Raw genomic sequence first — 21,592 nt, forward strand, 5'->3', positions numbered from 1 at the left:
TAGGGAGTGTCCTGAGTGCACTCAGCGTTAGTGATGGAGTGCACTTACAACATAAAGGCTATGATCAAGAGGTGATGAGAGGGTGTGTGATGTTGGCACGGTGATAACAGGCAATACGGCTTGCTGATGTTTGTGTGTGTGTGTGTGTGTGTGTGTGTGTGTGTGTGTCTCTGGTGGACACGTGTGTGTTTACATTTGTTGGCAGGCCATGTGTGAAGTAGCATGGATGTTCACAGACAGGGCTGCTAAGCTGTTGTTTGGTGAGAGAGAGAGAGAGAGACAAATGTAATGTATTATAAGCAAATAATATGAAAAACTACAATAAACATGTTGGATTTTTTACATTAAGATTCATCCACCCATACGTCACTGAGCAACTGAGCAAAATGTCCACAAATGCTTCATGTTAAGAAAAGAGATCCACATCAAAATCCATACACACACACACACACACACACACACACACACTACTGTGGGAGACATAATCACAGTAATAGGGGAGTGATATGACTTCCAGCGGGGGAGAGAGAGAGAGAGAGAGGGAGGGGGAGAGAGAGGGGGGGGGGCGTGGGAGAAAAAGATATGATAAAGATCAGAGCGATAGAAGTCGGCAGGAACGCCAGTAGCTCACATACAGCGGGAATCCCGTCCAGCTGGATGTGAGCAGATAAGAACGCCAGAGAGCAACGGACGTGCATTTTCCCAAATTTTGGTTGTCATGGTTACAATACAACAATGTGGTTAACGAACGGTCATGGATGATAGAAAACAACATACACCAACGTGCAACTTTCAAATAGGAATCGAACTCCGCTCCCCTCTGTCGTAATTACTACGGCCACTAGATGTCACCTAGCAACAACACGTCACTACGGGTCAAAATAACCTGCTGCACAAGCGACCAATGGGCTCGTCTTTATTGACTTTACACAAACGTTGCATATCTCAAGTCTAGATCAGTGGTTTCCAACCTTTCCCAGCTCAGCGCCCCCTTCAGGATCTCAAAAAACGGAACAATACAGACGCCAAATCACGCGTTCTCTCAGACGACTTTTTATTTTAAGAGTAACAATCGAACGTTCAAGATCGAATTAAGAGCAGGGGAAAGATTTACGTCACCTGTCGATTCACCATCCGTCTCTCGACTCTCTCAAAATTGTTCAGTTTTGCAAACGATTAAGTCGGCCCACTTGCAATACCGTTGCGGCCCACCAGAGGGCCGCGGCCCGTAGGTTGGGAAACACTGGTGTAGGGGATTAATGCTGTTAAAGTGAAACAACAAAATGCATAATGTCAGATTGAGGGTCCTGGTGTTGTTCGCTCGCTGTCACTGTCTCGTCTCTCTGGGACACTTGGAGGGAAACGGAGCCATCGTTAACGTTGGTAGTAACACCTGTGCTTTTCCTAATTGACACTTAAATGTGATTTAAATTAAAAATGTCTGCGGTGAAGAAAAAAAAAAAGCCAACAGTCTGCAGCATTTTGATATGTGTAAACTGAGACGTAATAGTTAGTGAATAGTGATTAATCATGCGCCCATGCCATGAGCTTTTTGTAATTGCAGTCAGTGTCTGGAAGGTTTTTTTACAGGGTTCGTCTGGTGCACAGGAAGTGAAGGCTTTTCCATTTCTGGCAGCAGCAACAGTGGTGTGTTTGGAATAAATATAGAAGGATGAGCTGTGTTACCTGCCACCTACACAATATCAAAAGACAAAGTCTTTACTGTACTGCCAACGCTGTTTCATTGACAAACCATCACAAAACCTCCCACAATACGCACAATATAAAGCACAGCAACACATGCAAAACCTGAATGAGAAGTCGCTCCCTCTAAACTGTTTTTGAGTTTTTGATTTACCCATTAAATGGTTTCAGTTTTCAATTATTCTTTTCATTATCTGATTCCCCACTTGATTTTAGCTGCAACAGTATTTTCCCGTCCCTCACTGTTTCAAAGAGTTTTTCAGATTGGGCTGACTCATCACAAATTCTCCGCCGTCGTTCGTCGGGCCTATTTCACACTTTTGCGACTGTCACGCCGAATGAAAGCCAATTTCACGAGGCTTCTCTGAACTGGGATTAAACCGCGCGATTTAACGTAATGAACGTTTTAGTTTTGTTTTTCCACATAATGTAAAAGTCTCAGTATATTTTTGGAGACATTCCAGTTACACACAAACACACACACACACACACACACACACACACACAAAAATCCACTGGAGGTAAAATATTCTGTGTCTGTGTGAGTCTCTTCACGGGGGGAGAAACTGCAGAGGAGGGTTAGAAATTAAAGGGTGTGTGAGCAGTGAGCCATTCAGCACAGGTCACTGGTGTATATTCCCTCGGAGGCAGGCGTGTGTGTGTGTGTGTGTGTGTGTGTGTGTGTGTGTGTGTGTGTGTGTGTGTGTTCGGCTTCCCTGCTCTCCACATGGACACACAGCCAGTGAGCCATGGTGACAATATACACACACAGACACACACACACGTTCACATTTCAATTTTGGTAAATACTCGGTATTATGAGTGTCACTGAATCTTTTCCTGTGTGTTTGGATTTCACATGTGATCTATGTGTATCAGGATCATGTGACACGTCTCACACTCGCATTGATGTGTGATTCACGTTTTTGGGAGGAATCAATGTCCAATGACTCCGGAGCCATTATTACCATGTGCCGCTGCAGCAGCGAGCTCCTGTGAGAGCGCCTGAGGCCGGCGTGTCCTGTTGACTTCGATGAATTGGAAGTCCCAGCTGTGCGTAGAGTGTGTGTGTGTGTGTGTGTGTGTGTGTGTGTGTGTGTGTGTGTGTGCATGTTTGGAGCAAGAGAAGGTTGAGCTAGTCAACATTAGCTCATTGTCAATTTATCAAAAGTCCCTGTCGACAGAAGAGAATTAGAGCCACGTGGAATTTTTATTTTATTTCACTTGTGGCTCTAATCCTCTTCCGTACATGCTGCATGTGTTACAGTACGCATGTGTGTTTACATGTATGTCTTGACACGTGTGTGTTGTGAGGATGTACAGTGCATGTGTGTGTGTGAGAGACAGTAAGGAATATTGTCCCCAGCACCCTGAGTCATAAGGGGGTTTTCTTATGTTATCGGCTCTGTGGGAACGCAGGCTCCAGCTAATGCAAAATAGATGAGTAATTACTCCCGAGCAGAGGAGGGGAGAGAAATGCCACCTTCATGAAACGAGAGAGCGCAGATACAAGGATGGAATATTAGAGGAGAAAGCAACGCCGTCGTCAGCGTGCGCTCTGGCGGCAGTAAACATCTCTGCTCGGCTCTTCCGTGCATCAAGGCGTGTAACTTCAACACTGTCGATATTTTCACTTTGTTGTTATTTTTCGCAGTAGACTGTTGATGCCGTGTCTCTGTCATTCATGGTCGGAGCATCTTCTGAACAGACGAATAACAAACAAGAGCCCGGGAGCTTTCCCCATTTGTCCACTCAGGGTTTTATATCAAATTCTCTGATGGGAATACAGAAACCATCGATTGATCTGAACAATCTCCTCCGCTGTGTCTCCTGGAGGAATTGAGTTGTGTGTAAAACATCTTGAGTGATGCGTGAGCGACATTAGGGGAGTTAACCAGCGGCTGCAGTTTGCTAAAGGGAACCTACTGCCAGGTGGTACGTCCTGGAAACAGCAGCGAAGTCCTGAATGAAATCCACACGAACACTCTCCGAAGATACACACACACACACACACACACACACACACACACACACACACACACACACATTCCTGTGTGAACGTCTACATTTCACTGACGGTGAACTCAGAGCAGTGCGAGGTTAGCTTCTGCCTAAGCTAACAGGATTTGATATATTTATACATCTCTGTGTTCTTGTTTGGATGACTCATCTATCAGTGGGTGTCTTGTGCCTTGATCTCCTTCCAGAATTTTTCTTTCATTTTTTTGGACTTTTTTCATCCTCATCTCCAATTCCTTCTCCTCTGCCTTTTGAAATTTATTTATTGATTTTCATATTTCAAGAGCTACAAGGTTAGGTTCTGTTTAATTCCCGTCCAACTCCCATCCTCATCCTTGCCCCTTATTTTTCCTCTTCAGTCCTGTCTGATAATGATTTAATTAATCAAACCGCCAGGCAGATATAATGAGGGCAGGGGCGCTGATTAGTGCAATGAGGGGCTTGTTCCAGATTATTACATTATATACTCTGGATATGAAGCGATTTGTCGCTGGAGTCTCTGTTAGGGCAGCAAGGTGGCAAAAGCATCATTAGACCTGTGGACCCTGCCTTCAGCGAGCGTCCGGTTTGCTCTCGCGTCCTTGAGCGACACACTAAAGCTTTTGCAGCTGCAAAAAGAGAAAGGGGGATTCTAACTCCAGAGTATATGCAGTTAGAAATGAATGAAGTGTCACACTAACGGCAGACATTCTCAATAGGCAATATACGGCTGATATAAGAGCTGATCGTTACGCTGCTCTGTATCTCCCATAACAACAAAATATACTGAAGACACTGCAGATGAGAAATGCAAAGAATTGTTTGAAGTCGAGCTCGAAGGTTCGCTCTTGACTTTAAAAATGGCGGTTTGACAGAAAATGTTATTATCATGTAACCAAAGTGCAGAAATACAGTCACGTGAGAACAGGTTGCGGTGGTCACTTATCAGACTGTAGCCGCGCTCTCAACAACTACAGGATGTGTTGCCATGAAGTTTGGTACAGACACTCTTTGCTCCCGGAGGATGTATTCTAATGTTTTTGGGAGATTCCCTGACTTTCTTTCTAGCGCCACCATGAGGTTGACATTTGTGGTTTTTCGGTGAAATTTCTCGATAACAATCGTTTGGTGCCCCAGAGGAAGAGCTGTAATAACGTCTGAGTGCTGAATGCAGTGAGGTCAAAAAGTCTGAGACCGCGTGGGATCCCGCTGTAAATGCAGCCATTTATTATCAGCTGGTTCAAATTTAAAGTTTTTTCAAATAGCAAATGCAACTTTTGATCCTGTTAAACTTTACAGATTGTATCTTTGTCCTTTTTGTTTTTGGGAATAATTTAAGTCCTAATGAAAACGTCTGTTTCTTTTCGCAGGATTTTGACGACTTCATCTTCGCGTTCTTTGCCATTGAGATGGTGATCAAGATGGTGGCTCTGGGGATTTTTGGCAAGAAGTGTTACCTCGGAGACACATGGAACCGCTTGGACTTCTTCATAGTCTTGGCCGGGTGAGTTATGCAATTACACACACGAATAACCCACACGCAAACACACAGGCAAGTGCCAAGTATTATATGCACTGGAGGCTTGCACAAGACGCAGTATACACACTCACACACACACACACACACACACACACAAACACAACTAAATCCAGCAATGGTCAGTCGTGGAACTCTCTCTCTTTGGGAACGCAGGAACGAGAATGTAATCGATATTTCGGGCTGTAAATGTAATTGTGTCGCAGCCCAGAGCAGAGACACCGGCTTTTCTTTAAGTAACATCAGGCAACTTCATTGAACCCTCCACTGGGTTTGTCATTAAATGGATTTACCCTAAATGTCCAGTAAAATCCTTTTAACTTGAAATTGGTAGCAAGTACCCTCTTAAATTCCTAATTGCTTCAAATCTGTTAAAACAGCTGGAGAGAGAGAGAGAGACAGAGAGAGAGAGAGAGAGGGATCAGATATTAAGAAGTTCTTCTGCACCTTTTAAATCTGTCCCTGTACACGTACGTAGAATACACACATGCACACATGCACACATGCACACGCAGTGATTTGATTAAACATGTTACAGAACACGGCCTGCTGGTTTTGGTCTGACATTTTCATCACACTACATCTCCTGCTGGTTTTTAATGCCATCCTTCTGCCACAGCTTCTGTTGTCCATCAGTGGGAACAGGGCACATTTCCTTCTGTGCGTGTCTGTGACTGTGTGTGTGTGTGTGTGTGTGTGGTGTGTGTGTGTGTGTGTGTGTGTGTGTGTGTGTGTGTGTGCGTGTGTGTCAGTCAGTCAAAGTGTGCAGTGTCCTCCATTGGCAGAGATGAGATACATTTCATCCACTTCTTTATGCAGTAACACACCTGTAAAATTCCTTTACTCCCCTTCTATTCTTTTCCTCTCTACCTGCACCCACACATCTGCATGGAAATGTATAGCTGCTTCCCTATTGGTCGCTAAGATTTAGCAACTGAACTGAGCGCCAGAAGGAATTAGATGGGAAATACCTTAATGTCTGGTGTTCAGCCACTAATCCGCTGAATTATTAGAAGACCAATTAAAGGATCTTAAAATGTAAACTACAGCAACAGGCAGCGGTATAGCTCTGATGAATAGAGATGCATACAGATGAAACTATTATGCATCTGTTGGGGAAACTGGGTCATTGCAGCAGCGCAGGAGAGGATATACTGTGCATGAGGAGCAGGCTGAGACGGAGTATTTGCTGTATCGAGTTTCATAATGCAAACTGTTATGTATTGTAACGGTAACTTAGAATATTATAATAAACTTATTACATCAATTTATTTAAGTTTCACTTGACCTTTCATCCTCATCAAATAAGCACAATCTATGATGTCATAACCGAGGTCTCAGCTCCACACATGCCCCCACCTCTTTGCCCCTTTTTTTTTTTCGGAGTTGGGGCGGAGTCATGCACTGCCAAGATGGCGACGGCGGAGCAGCTCACTCTGAGCTTGCAAAAAACGCTCCTCAGACACCCGTGGGTGACGTCACGGAGGCCAGATACATGTGTGCCTGGATGCTGGCTTACATCTGAGTGTGCGGGTGGTGGTGTGAGCACGCATGTTGTCGTGTAGACTCTGTTGATGTGATTCATGGGTTACACTATGTCGCCATTTCAACAAAAAAACCTCATATGTATGGACAGCCCCAGCCACACGGAGACAATGGTAACCTAGGTAACGGCTGGTTGTCGAGCATTTGATATATCCTGGCAACAGTTGTTAGGTCTGTGGAGGAAGGCTCTGATGAACTGTTTGTTTCTCTCCGAGATGATAATTACAGCTAAGCTGCTTTTTCAGCAGGTCTGCGCTCTCCCCTCCTAATCACCCCTGTCGACAGGAGGGAGCGACGGAGGCGTGGCTGTGCGAAGCAGGTGGAGTGTGGAGAAGGAGAGAGACATGAAAAATGTGCAGGCAGAGAGTTTTTGGCAAGTGAAGTGATAGAAGGAGTGCAGGAGGGATGTTGTGCTGTGTTGATAAAGAGAAAATCAGCAGATAGGAGTTTCCTACCTCGCGGTTGTCTGCCTCCTCCACTCAGACTCGTTTCACATCCCTGTTTATCCAGAATCATATAAAATCTTGAGTCACGGGTAAAAAGTGTTTTCTGAGGTCACCGTGACCTTAACTTTTGACCTTTGACCCCCAAAATCTTATCAGTTCATCATTGACTCCAAGGGAACATTTGTGCCAAATTTAAAGAAGTTCCTTCGAGGCGTTACTGAGATATCGTGTGCACGAGAATGGGACGCACGTACGTACGCGTGGACAGACAGACGGATGGACGGAGAACCAGAAGTCACTTTCCCTCGGCTCTGACCGTCGCCGCCACGGAGGCATAACAAGAACTGATTGAACCCAAGTTTAAGTAAACCGAGTCAGGCTACACTTAAGGACTCAGCTCTGGATACAATGACTTGTTAAGTGAGTGTTTTCATTATTTATGGTTTTATTGAAGGATCAGTGCAGCGGAGCCCCAGTCAATAGTCCAAACCGCAGACTGTACCAGCACTTACTGTCGCAGACTGGGGGATCCTATCCTTCGTACATCGATCTGGCTCCGCGCTCTCTCTGTGGCTGGATTCCTCCTGAAGAGACACAGAAAGGAAAACTGAGGAGGAGGAGGAGGAGGAGGTTAACAGATCGACTAAGAAAGGCAAACAGAGAGAGGAGGAGAGGCCGAGGCAATCGCTTCATTGGACTCCCTCAGTACGAAATCTGGTCTGATGTTTGAGGACAGACACCGTGGAAATACTCATTTTGATTGTGTTTGGTCAGTTTAGTAACTGACATTTAAAAAGAAAAAAAAAAACAGTGAGTATCTATAACTGACACATAATGTGTGAAATAAAAAACCTTTCATCATCCCATGCTGCTATAACTGCTGCCATTATACATGTTCTCCATACAAAGATGAGAAAATCACTATACACTCAATACCTCCCTCTCCCTCTCTCCCCCCGTCTCTCTCTCTGTGAGCCGCTATATTTTCTTGTTCTGGCTGTCACCTGGCTTCTTCCTCACTACATTATGGCCCCACTACAAGTGGGTCAGCAGATTGGCTGCGGATTATCAGTGGCGGGGGGGGGGGCATGGTCAAGGGGGGAGTGTGTGCAGAATGTTTGCAACTGACCGAGGTAAATTTTGGTGTAAAACTGTGTCTGTATTATCAACCGAAATCACAGTGCAGTAATAGGGAAGAGCAACCTGCAGCCTCTGTTGATTTACCACCTGTTCCCAAAGTAATTCAGGCTTTTGGTGAGAAAGTCCCAGTGTGCACAGAAAGCAAACACTCCCAGGGAGAACAAGAGCTGCGTTTTTTATTTTTTTTATTTTTGATGCTTTTGTCTGTTTTATTACCAAGAATGTAGGTTATTATTATTTTCTGTTTTGTGTTGCACTGTGACAAAATGACTTGTATCAAGAGTGGACCTGCATGCACCTGGTGACGTGGGTTTGAACGTCCAGCCAGTCGACCTCCAACCAACCAATAGGGGCGTCTCCTGAAACAGCACATGCAAACAGACTTTGACGTTGGCTTCCCCCCTTTAAAGCTCATTTTGCCCCGAGATATGAATAAATAATAATAAAATGCTTTATATGTAAAAAGCAACAAGATGCAACAGAAAAATAAAAAATAGAAATCACACAAGTCATCATAAAAATATAAAAACATCTAGATCGATCGCAGGCGGCAGCAGCAGGACACGCAGCTCTGCACTTATCAAGAAGGTTTTTTTAGCAAATTCACAAGGAAATTGTCTCGCTGAGTTTAATTTTGTTGTTTTTGTTTGAAGTCGACTATTTCATACGCAGGAAAGACATTTCGCAAGCACTTTTTGTGAACATAGTTTACTACAGTTACAGAATAATGAGCTCCTGGCGGGGATGATAGCGAGCACATCATTTCATTACTGTTATTGTGTTATTAAATATCAGCCGTTTGTATTGGTGTGTTTTATTTTTCGTTTGTTTTAAGGAAACTACAGTTTTGCTTCGTTGCCCGTCGCTGCAGCAGCCGGCTGTTAGATTTCTCATTTGGTCATGGGAACTCTGAAGTGTTAAAGCTTTACGTAGGAGCACAGTTTCATAGATAAAGACCTCTGACATGTTTCTGCTTTTTTCAGGGGAACAGAAATGGAGAGTTCCCTCATACTGTCTGATTTTTGCAAGTAGAAAGAGAGATATTCAATAATCGACCGTGGCTGTGAAAAATAAGTTGGTTAACATTTGGGTTAGATAAGCAGCAGAGTGGGTTGATGACAGAAAGTGTTGCTGATGTAAGGGTTTCATTCCAATTCAGCATGAAAACACTCCATCTGTCTGTTTCTGTGAGTTTCCCCTCTCTCCACGTCTCCCTGATGCTACATGCGCTTCAGTTGATACGATCAGATTCTCATTATTAGCCGCTGCCTAAACAGCAAGTAATGTCATGAAGTGGGTTGTCACGTAATGGTCGGTAAGAGTCGGGCGCACGTCGCGTTTCATTCTGTATGTAGAGGCGCGAGCATCCACAGTGACGATGATAATAATTCATTTTCTGAGGAACATCGGGTGTGACGGCTCGGCGCTCACTGATGTGGAGGCAAATAGGAAGTAAACAATATGTGACCGAAGGAATGTCAGGAGAGAGGAAGCACGGCTGGTTATTTCATAATAAGTGAGGAGGGACAGGAGAGAATATGATGGAGCGACGTGCTGCTGCGGTGGAGAGGTGGTGTAGTCCAGTAAAGTCATTATTAATGGTAGTAGAGACAGTGGGGTTGAGCAGCATGTTGACTGGTGGTGTGTGGATAAAAGCACGACCTGAATGCATTACTTACCGGTATTTAAGCATATCACTCATTATTTCATGGATGTGAAAAACTCTTTTCACTGTGTCATCACATTTTGAAATGAAGTGTGAGGAGAAGAAAAGGGAGCATTCGTGAAAAATAAAAAACAAACAACAACAAGACAAATATAAGCAGCTTAGCGTAGTTTATTTTAAAGAAGATGCTCTGGTTCAGTTGATGGTGTTTTAGCAGGCAGCGGCAAAATTATGAACAAAGCCAATTCCAGTAGCAACACAGAAGTTCGGTGAGCACTAAAGAGATGCTACAATTTACAGATGTTCCCTGAACTCCTCATATGCAGTGTGTATCGTGTCTTTATCGGAGGTTTAAGGGCTTTTACAGTTATCATGGGCAAGATGTGCCAGTATGAGGGGCCATCGGGGGGGGGGGCCCCTCTGTCCCAGCTTCAAATCCAGCATGAAACCTGGAGGCCCCCCATCAAGATTTGACCAATGACATTCAGCCTTTCTCCGTATATCCGTCATGATTTGCATGAAAATTGTGAAATGGAAACGCAGGCAGGGACATGATGAATATACGCCGCTCAGGTTCTGTCTCACTATTGATTTTCTACCAGGATTTATCACTCATCCATCCCTTCCTATCCATCTGTCAGCTGTGGGAGTGGGAGCTACTTTCCAACAGTGCAGTAGCTCTCAGGGAGACTGATGGGTGGAGTGACTAAGACGGACAGAAGATGGACACACAAATATAGAGGAGCAGAAGGGCAGATAGATTAGGTTAGATGAGGACAGGACGGGGTTAAACAGTGGAAACTGTCCTACATTCCCGAGCTGTCTTGAGTAGTTTTCCTATTATAGGTCTTTCTGGGTGGCATTATGTCTGGTGTGTCCGTGTGTGTGTGTGTGTGTGTGTGTGTGTGTGTGTGTGTGTGTGTGTGGTGTGTGTGTGTGTGTGTGTGTGTGTGTGCAAGATGCTCCAAGCCACTGTTGCCTTTGTCTCGGAGGCGGTGTAGCTGGAAAGCTGTGTGTGTACCATCCTTCATCTCATTTCATCTCTGACGAAATCAGCGCACGACTTCCTGTCGTTTTCCATCGTTTGTTTGATACACTCCATTTCTCCTCGGCCTGTTTCTTCATTCCAGATGAGGGGAGATGGGTCAGTTTTCACCGAGCGCACCGAAAAATTCATCTGGCTCTCATCAAGGGCAGCAAGTGTTTTTGCATGGACTATTTTTCAACAGACATCATTCATCATCTGCTTTAAAGTTTGTTTATGTGACCCCTCGTCTGATGAAAAATTACCCTAATATTTGTATTACATTACTCTGGGGATTTATAGCGTGTCTGTGGCACTCGAACATGACTTTTCCCGTTGGCATCCTGATAATGTTCCTATAAATTTCCCATAGGGCCTGAACTATTCAACACGGAATTCATTGAATATTCTGTGTCTTCTGTAGCCTGATAATCAGATTGAAACTCAATTTAGTTTTTTATCTAATTAATCAGTCTGACGTTAATGCTCAGCCATGTTCTGTCCGGAAGGGTTTGTCATGTTGACTTAACTGATTGCATTTGCCCTGTCGACATCATAGAAGTGGTTGCTCGGAGCAGTTAACACAGCGGTGCCACAGTTTGGGAAATGTGCTTATTGGCGTTCTTATAGAGATAAAAACTCAGGTGTGTGTGTGGTAAATATAAGGCTGCAGCATCGATTAGCTTATCTTAGCACGAACTGCATCTGGAGGTCGAGGACGAGTCGGATTTGAATCCGGGTCGCCGCGGTCAGGACGAAGCCTTAATTGCACACGTGTGGTGACATATGATGAAGTTTTAGGAACCGAAGGCCAGAAAATAACAAATTATTTTCATTAGTGAGCATGCCGCTTGTTTTCTCAATTAATCAAATAATAGTTTAGACAATAAAATGCCAGAAAATGGTAAAAGATGGTTGGTGAGAATTTCCCGTAGCCCATGGAGACATGACCAACATCCCAAAAGCTAAAAATATTCCCTTTATAAATGTATATAACAGAGGAAAGGGACAAATCTGAGAAACTGAGAAACTGGAAGCAAGAAATTAAAGGGAACTTCAGCTTAAAATTGACTTAAACAATTGATTGATTGATCAAAATAGTTGAAAATGCCACTGTATTGATTTCTTTAGACCTGAATTTCCACGGCAACCATTTCACAGCTGCTGATGTGACGTACCTGTCCCTGGGGGGGGGGGGGGGGGTACTCCACTGTCTCTGGCCTGCAGGCCATCTGTCAGCCACGGGTAGGTGTGTGTGTGTGTGTGTGTGTGTGTGTGTGAGAGAGAGAGCGAGCGAGCGAGCGAGTGTGTATTCCTGTTCATCCAGGCTCATACTGTATTGGGACACGCAAATTTCTACATTCATTAAAGGAGTTTCTTGCACTACAGGCTTGTACACTCACACATACACTCACACACACACACACACACACACACTGTCCAACATGTGTTGCAAATTTGTCAGACAGACAGACTTGGAGTCGGTGCGAGGAGGGAATTCCTTCATCTGCATGCCCCTGCACATGTGCTCAGCATCTGCTCAACACACACACACATGCGCACACACACACACAAACACACACACACACACACACACACGGGAGAGCGAGTGTGAGAAGAGAAGACGGTAAACACTGATCAAGAAACAAGAGAAAACGTTTTTTTTCCCAAGCGTTCCTTCGTCTCGCTCTCTCTCCTCTCGGCGCTGTCCTTCTAACCTCCAATCACAGCCTCTGTAGAGCTGCTGGAGAGGCTGTGAAGAGCGCCGCGCCGTCTCAAGGTTACGAGGCGGACTGATCCGATGCTGCTCTTTTATGTGCCGCATGTTCCTCTCAATGACAAGCCATTCACTCGCTCTTGATATCTCAAAGGAGGATGCACACATGCACGTTCGCTCCTTTTGAAGGTTGATAGTGAATACACGCATGTGTTTGTCAGGCACATAAACATTGCCTGTTGCACAGCACTGTGTGTGTGTGTGTGTGTGTGTGTGTGCGTGTGTGTGTGTGTGTGTGTTGTTTTTCTAACTTTCTGATCTTGTAGTTGCAGTCCAGTTAGCTCTGGAATGAAAGCACAGCGCGTGCCAGAACACATGCGTCGCAGTGGTCTCTGAAGGCGAGCGTGTAAATGTGATTGAGGGTATTATAGGATTAATTACCACTTGCTTCATAATATTACTTTCACATTTTCTGTGTCTGATAATCCCAGATGATCAAGATCAGGTTCTGTAGTACGACCTGTGATGGCAATGAAAGTATTGGTTTAGTAGCAGTTTGTTGTATTAACACATATTATCCTCTCTCTCTCTCTCTCTCTCTCTCTCTCTCTCTCTCTCTCTCTCTCTCTCTCCATATGTTGCAGGATGCTGGAATACTCCCTCAACCTGCAGAACGTCAGCTTTTCGGCGGTGAGGACGGTTCGCGTGCTGAGACCGCTGAGAGCCATCAACCGGGTGCCAAGTGAGTGCTGACCTACTGGTCCTCACACTTCAGCTCTCTAAACCAGAGTCACATTGTCCTCTAATATCCCTACAACACTTTTGGCTCCCTCTGGAGTCAAACACACTTCTTTTCATCTGCAACCAAAGCACAGGATGTGGAGAACTTTAGGCTGAAGGTGCAGAAGTTGAAACTGTTCACATTAGATAGAAGTTCTTCGGTGTAAGACTCACATCTGATCGGGTCCTGATATCTTGGCCTTGGTGAGACTGTGGACTGACCAGTGAGATTCTCAATGCTCAGGAAAAATAAACTATATGAAGTGCAGGAAGAAAAATAATCTCCATATTTAAGTGAAAAGTGATTTCCACAGCTTTCACTCCCCGAGCAGCTGAATGAGCTGCTTCTCTGAGCATGAACAGGGTTCGGGTACATTTGAACCCGAACCCTGTTCATGCTCATTAGAAAGAAAGCTAGAGACATACAGTATATGTAGGTGTATATATATAAATATATATAGTATGCCATTCCCAGGTAAGAACTGCAGAACAACAACCAATAAATTCCAGTCAGGCACTTTGCCGCCTGTGCATACTGATAATTAATAATTACAACCCCATGGTGGGTGTCCATTGACTTTTTTGTACCAATATTAAACAACATAAATCAAAGGATTTATGTCTCATATAAATATCGTTCGTCCTCAGCGTTGGAACATAACCGGTCCACTCAACCGCTCTGCGTCGCTGCGCTCCTCCATGTTTTCAAACACCGAGCCGAACGAGCTCTGAGGTCACAACAGGGATCATCAGAAACAGCAGAGAGGTGGTGCACACCTGACCGTAGGTGTTTCAGCATTCAGCGTTTAGCCAGACCCAGCATGCACCTGTCGGTTCACGCAACATGACAGGTGCGTCTGGTGATAATTCACATCCTCTGTCAGGCCTCTTGCTTGTAATTGGTGAGCGTGCAGGTGGATTGAATCTCTAGTGAAATGTAGGTCGGGGACAATCTGATCCAGTCAGCTGTGTCTCTGTGTTCTGGCTTTCCCCAGCCACTCAGATTTATACGCAATTTTGCAACTCATCACGTTTTATTAAAGCACACACACACACAAACACACACACACACACACACACACACACACACACACACACACACACACACACACATATATTATCCAAACTCCCGAAAAACCTCCATATTCATCTCCTCCTTTTCCTCCATCGGTCTCCATTAGAGTTTAATCAGCACAGTTTGAATTTCCAGTATGAAATAAAATATAAGCATTTTTAAACCCACCCAGCAGGCCATTCATTCTTACCTTGATCCCACCCCCTGCAATGCTAACAGTTAAATACAGACCCTAATTATGTCATTAGCTTCTAAATTGCCCAGAGACTGCAGGCAAAGTGTGTGTGTGTGTGTGTGTGTGTGTGTGTGTGTGTGTGTGTGTGTGCAGGTGTTTACCCCATGTAGGGGCGTGTCCCGTCTCTCCCGTCCCTCTACTGATGACACTCCCAAACCCTCATCTGTGATCTCAGCCTCTTGTCAATCAAAGTGGTTGTAGGGCTCCACCAGCTCTCATTAGGACACATATCCACACACAAACACACACACACACACACACACACACACACCGACTTGCTCATTAGGCATCCAACCATTCCTCACCCTAATCGCTGGACTAATAGCGCATTAATGTGTGGATGATTTTGGTCTGGTTCTTACCCCGCAGGGAGGTGGGGGGGGGGGGGCGGTCTCCATGCGCTCGGTGAGGCTGATATCTGTCTTCTGCCTCCCTCCTTCATCTCCTCAGCTGCCTAATCAAGTCGTGCGGAGAAGCTCTCTGCGTTCATCGTAGCTCTTGGGTGGACATGTTTGCTGTGGCGCTCGGCTTTTTCCAGGCAAACTTAATTGAATTTAAATATCCGGGTGATGCGTGTGAGACTAGATTTATTTATTTTTTTCTGTTAGAGACGAGACGAGGCCGTGAGGAGGTGACTGGTAACTTCCACCACTGCTGTTTCTGTGCTGTGATGGACCTGATGAACAAACCATTCCTATTCACATAATCACATAACTGGTTTGCTTTCAGAAATAAAGGGGATACAGGTCTGTAATTGGCCAAATTAACATCTGGATCAAGAGTAGGCTTTTTAATTGGAGGTTTTAAACTTGAAAGTCTGTGGTGTCTTAACCTGCCAATAAAACTAGATTGATTGGATGAATATCTAAACTTTTTGAGCTTTATGCAAATCAACAAGTCTGGATAGTAAGTCTTCTGAGGTCTCGTCTTCTTTTTCTTTTACAAGGCATAGTTCACATGCAAGTTTTTATAAGTCAAAGTAGCTTTAACCCACACGTCCAATTTTGTTTCACTCATTAGACTCCATGTTTGATAACTCCTGCCTCCAGTTAGCTTTTGTTCACAGCGTTAGCCGTTTCATACTTTGTCCGTCCTACACTGTGAATGTTTGAATAATGTGTTCAGTACAGCGCAGATTAAATATTTCAGATGTACAGGTCAGCGGAGCTCACTCAGACTGTCAGTCCGAGGTGGTATAAACTTTTCCGTGCCTCTTAGTTGAGTTACTTGTTGATACTCGTCCACTGCTGCCAAAAATGTGAGCCGTCTGAACCAGGATCAGCAGACGTGTAAACTGTAAGTACTCATATCCCTCTGCCTCGCTGTGTGCAGCCCAATGCTCTCTCTCTCTCTCTCTCTCTCTGTCTCTTACCGTAAGTCTGCTTCTGCATTGGACCAGAAGGCTGGAGCTCATCTTAAAACACACACACACACACACACACACACACACACACACTCAGATCTGGATTAATGAACACTGGGCCGGTGTTCGTGTCCCGGGCTCCGGCGTTGATTGATGCGTTAACATGGCGGTCCTGGCAGTGGAAGTGACGGATACATTTCTCAAGCTTCATCCATCGGACCGCCGACAAAACCAAAAATCCCAGTGCCGTGTCTCCACCGCATCACCTCCCGCCGTCTACCACCTGATTGGCTGTTACCCTCACGTCCCTAGCACCGGCCTTGTATCAGGCCTGTCATTGGCTACATCAAGGCAGACATGTCTTAATATTCAAAGGTAAACAGAAAGGGGGAACCCCCCCCCCCTGGAAGGAATGAGTCTTTTATTGGACAGCGCTCATGCCGTGGAAACAGATGGTGAAGCTGTGGTGAGGTTGTATCGCTGAGTTTCAATGGGTGTGTGTACGTCTAGCACCTGGAGAGAGAATACAGATTCTAAATTTAGATTTGCTTAATTATAATCGAGAAGCCCAAACTGCTATTTTTTTTTTTAACTTCTTCAAAGCAAACAGCGCTTCGACTAAGTATTAAATAACTGCAAACTTCGACATTTAGAATAGATTGTCAGCAATTGCTGCTTCTGTAACCTTGATTCAGCTGCTACAATATGCAAATAGTAGTGAAGAGCTGCCTTAATGGGTTTTGGTTTCAGGCCTCAAGGCACTGAAACCTAGAATACTGACTTTAACATTTTCTGCCTTGTGTTTGCAGCAGTGAAGGTGCCAGTGATGTACACAGAGAAGGAAAAATAACTCGTCTCGTCCTCAGGCTAAGTGCCACATTTAGCCGACACTATTCTGTTCGAGAAAAAACATGTTTTTTGGAAAAGAACGGGACCTCGGGGATGACGGTCGCTCACCTGCCAAAGCGCCTGGTTTGACGGACACGTAAACGCTTCCTCAATACCTGGAGTCAAAGAGGAACGCTGCTGATTTTACACATGGAGGCTGACAGACAGAAAAAGATATTATTGGATGCATTATGGGAAATACAAGATGCAGGATTTTTTGGAACTGACCCATACAACAGACTAAAAGTCAGAATATCAGCCGCCTCCATTGATCACTTCGTTTCTAAATCTGGCATCTTCATTAAGCGTTGTCCCAGATGTAGAGAGGAGACGACGTCACCCTCAATCGTGCGAGACTTATTTTTTTTACGGAGGCTGTTTGTGCTGAAACAGCTCCTAGGCCGATGGGATATGAAGTGATAATATAATAAGTAAAGTAATATTTTTACTTTTAAAGGAGGAATAAGTAAAAAAGTAACTTATTACACTGTAGAGGAATAAAGGCAAAATGTGAGACCTTCCTTACTGAACTTTCTCCAGAGTTTATTACAACAACTAAAGGATAAGAAAACAATGTTGAGGCGGTGTTGACTGACTGGCCAGAGGCAGCGTTCAATAGGTGATTATCAGGACACACACACACACACACACACTCTGACACTGTCTTAATGAGAGTCCAGAATAGCCCCTTGTACGCTCTCTGATTGTTTGGCCAACGCATGTGCCCTTTCCCCAAAGCCTCATCAGAGCGTCAGACTCTGCAGCAGCAGCAGCAGCAGCAGCAGCAGCAGCAGCAGTATCAGCAGCAGCAGCTGCAGCAGCAGCAGCAGCAGTAGCAGCAGCAGATGCAGCAGATGCAGTAGATGCAGTAGCAGCAGCAGATGCAGCAGATGCAGCAGATGCAATAGCAGCAGCAGCAGCAGCAGCAGCAGCAGATGCAGCAGATGCAGTAGCAGCAGCAGCAGCAGCAGCAGCAGCAGCAGCTGCAGTAGCAGCAGCAGTAGCTGCAGTAGCAGCAGCAGATGCAGCAGATGCAGCAGATGCAGCAGATGCAGCAGATGCAGTAGCAGCAGCAGATGCAGCAGATGCAGCAGATGCAGCAGATGCAGCAGCAGCAGATGCAGCAGAGCAGCAGATGCAGCAGATGCAGCAGATGCAGCAGCAGCAGATGCAGCAGATGCAGCAGATGCAGCAGATGCAGCAGATGCAGCAGATGCAGCAGATGCAGCAGAGCAGCAGCAGCAGCAGCAGCTGCAGTAGCAGCAGCAGTAGCTGCAGTAGCAGCAGCAGATGCAGCAGATGCAGCAGATGCAGCAGATGCAGTAGCAGCAGCAGATGCAGCAGATGCAGCAGATGCAGTAGCAGCAGCAGCAGCAGCAGCAGCAGCAGCAGCAGCAGCAGTAGCTGCAGTAGCAGCAGCAGATGCAGCAGATGCAGCAGATGCAGTAGCAGCAGTAGCAGCAGCAGATGCAGCAGATGCAGTAGCAGCAGCAGATGCAGCAGATGCAGCAGATGCAGCAGATGCAGCAGTAGCAGCAGCAGCAGCAGCAGCAGCAGCAGCAGCAGTAGCTGCAGTAGCAGCAGCAGATGCAGCAGATGCAGCAGATGCAGTAGCAGCAGTAGCAGCAGCAGATGCAGCAGATGCAGTAGCAGCAGTAGCAGCAGTAGCAGCAGCAGATGCAGCAGATGCAGTAGCAGCAGCAGCAGCAGATGCAGCAGATGCAGCAGATGCAGCAGCAGCAGCAGCAGCAGTAGCTGCAGTAGCAGCAGCAGATGCAGCAGATGCAGCAGATGCAGCAGCAGCAGCAGCAGCAGCAGCAGCAGTAGCAGCAGCAGATGCAGCTCTCACAGCGTCTCACCCTGTTCTCCAGGCTTTTTCAGACTTGGTGTTTGAGCAAGTCCCGGTTCATATGCACTGTTTTGTACTTCCGCCCCAAACAAACACCAAAGGCAATGAGAACACATCAACATCATCAGCCCCCCCACCCCCCAGCACCGTGCGCGCTCATGCCCTCCTCCTCCTACAGCACATTGTTTGCCTACCCTCAGTACTGTAATTAAACAGCTCACAATATCGTCCTAGCTTCTGTTCTTCTCTAAGCTGTTAGGAGGAAGGGGTGGGGGTGGGGGGTGGAGGTGGGGGGGCACATGGAGCTGAAGACATTAAAGGCTGATAAGGTTAGAACGAGTTCAGAGGAGAAAGTTGTTTGCCAGAGGATGAAAGCGAAGAATGTCACAGAGTAATCCCTGCTCCTCACTGTCAGTCTGCTCGCAGCTAAAACATCTACTTCCGAACATCTCGTTAGTCGAGTCTCAGTGCGACGCCCCGGCAGCAGCTGGCAGGAGAATGATATTTTTTTTGTTGCTTTAAAGAAAGATTACACTCTGTTTCTATTTGTATTTGCTGTCCAAATTGAGTTTAAGGCTTTTAGTTTTTCTTAAATCTCGACATTCAGTTCTTTGATCACTCGGCGGCGTTGCTGTGGTGCAGTGTTCCCCCGGAACGTCTCCCCAACACAGCTGTGATTGGTCAGAGAGATTTGAGTTGATTGGAGTTCTGTTTCTGAAGAACGCTGTAAATATAATCCACTAAAAACCCTTTAAAAGACTGAGCAACTTTAATGTAGAGGGACTGGGCGGGAAAGCTTCCCAGCATGCACCGGGGCAGGAAATTCTTCAAATTTGATCTGAAATGAGCATAAAAATGATTTAAGCACAAAACTGTACGTGGTTGACAAATATGGACCCGCACACGATCAGACCATTGATCTAAAAATGAAGCAACAGGTCAGACACGTTCTTTGTCTTCTGTCCTCTCCATCAATTTATATTTTCCTGCATGTACTTTCTCTTCGAGGTCACACGGTTCGCTCTTTGCAGAGGCACATTTCCATTTTCGGGATCATCTAGTCATCTCCGTCTGCGGTGTCTCACATGGAGCTAGTTACCATCCACTCAAAGCAAATAGGAAGAGACGCAGGTGTACACAGGCCCTTGACTCAGAAAGCCCATTAGTGCACAGAACACAGATTACAAAGCTGACTGGGCAGGAGCCGGACCTGGACCGGAGAGCAGAGGAAACAGACCTAATCTGCCCGCTAACAGATGGCTCCCCCAGATCACACGCGGCCACCCGCCTGCCAGCGAGTAGCCGCCCATGGCGAGGTTGGAGAGGGCGCACAGACGGAGGAGGAGATGATTGTTATCGAATATGAAATGTCAATCATTTGGAATGAGCACACTGTTCAGGTTGAACGAGGCCCAAAGGATTGATTCTCTCATCTGTGAGATAAACGCAGGTTCTTTTCAAGATGTTCAGGTTTGCCCTCATCACTGAATGAAGACTTGTGGAGCTCGTCCTGTTGCTGTTTTCTTGATTTATTTACCGCCAGGGAAAAAATTAAAGCAATGAATAACAGAAAAAGAGAAAATAAAAAGTGACGAACCCAGCTGGGACGCACTTGTTATTCAATGATTTTAACTTCCGCCAGGTGCATCGCTTTCTAGTGTCCCCTGGAAACACACACGTTCTGTTGTAGGGACTGAATTTGCGGCGCATTTGTGTCTTTGCATGTTTTCTTCAACAGAAATAAATGACTTATGAACTATGCCGCTGGATTTGTTTTGGGTTTCCTCACCCCCCCGCACAATAAGGATATATACTGATATATATTGATACTGATTTAGGACGTCCTTAATTTTATACATTGTTAAATGCGTTTTTTTAATATGTGGTTTCAAGTATATCACAGCTAAAAAACAATGTAGTTACAGTTTCATTTGTTTCTTTGGTGAATTAGTTTGACAGACTTTAACAGTTTGACAAAACAATCTAAACTCCAGCCTCATAAAAAATGTATTTAAAATTGTTGGGTTATTTCAAACCCTGCTCCTTTTTTATGATGAATTAGCAAACGCGCGGCAAATGATTGAAAACCAGCACGTACGCATTTTTGTTATTAAAATTGTCATTGTGCCGCCGTATCTCCGCCCTGAATCACAGCGTCTGAAAACAGTCGGTCTGCCGCAGACTCTAATCCCAGCTGCTGCCACTAACTCAGGCCCAGCTAAGCAGCTTCCTAACAGCTCAGCACATTACACTCTGAGGGCAATCGCTTGAAGGAGCTGCTGCTGAATGTGTGCTCGTATGTGTGTATTTTGTTTTTTGCAAGTACGTGTGTGTGTGTGTGTGTGTGTGTGTGTGTGTGTGTGTGTGTGATGCTCATTAATGCCCTTGGAAAGAAAGAGAGGGATGGAGCTGCTGCTGTAGCTCTTGTCGGTGTGTAGGTGTTTACCTCTGTACCTCTGTGACAGCAGCTGAACGCATCACGATACTCATTCGTGGTGAGTTCAGGCCAATTATGTTAAATGGGTGTCGCTGCCAAAGGGCAAGCGGTTAAAAAAAAAAAAAAGAACTTGCCACAGGTAGTGACTCACGGTTTCATTTCTACAGAACTCGCTGCTCTCTGTTGGG

The 21,592-nt window shown here is 45.4% G+C and overlaps 1 protein-coding gene across 14 annotated transcripts in view; it reads left to right on the top strand.

The window, feature by feature from the left end:
- Window positions 1-21,592, top strand: part of cacna1g (calcium channel, voltage-dependent, T type, alpha 1G subunit) — a 190,945-nt gene that overhangs the window by 78,635 nt on the left and 90,718 nt on the right. For all 14 annotated transcript variants that reach the window (XM_056365665.1, XM_056365666.1, XM_056365663.1 and 11 more), the window contains exons 4-5: window positions 5,073-5,206; window positions 13,422-13,519. In XM_056365665.1, the coding sequence (XP_056221640.1) occupies window positions 5,073-5,206; window positions 13,422-13,519 (232 nt within the window). The remainder of the gene's footprint in view (window positions 1-5,072; window positions 5,207-13,421; window positions 13,520-21,592) is intronic.

This window comes from Seriola aureovittata, chromosome 21, assembly GCF_021018895.1.
Source record: "Seriola aureovittata isolate HTS-2021-v1 ecotype China chromosome 21, ASM2101889v1, whole genome shotgun sequence".
In the NCBI taxonomy this organism is placed as follows: Eukaryota; Metazoa; Chordata; class Actinopteri; order Carangiformes; family Carangidae; genus Seriola; species Seriola aureovittata.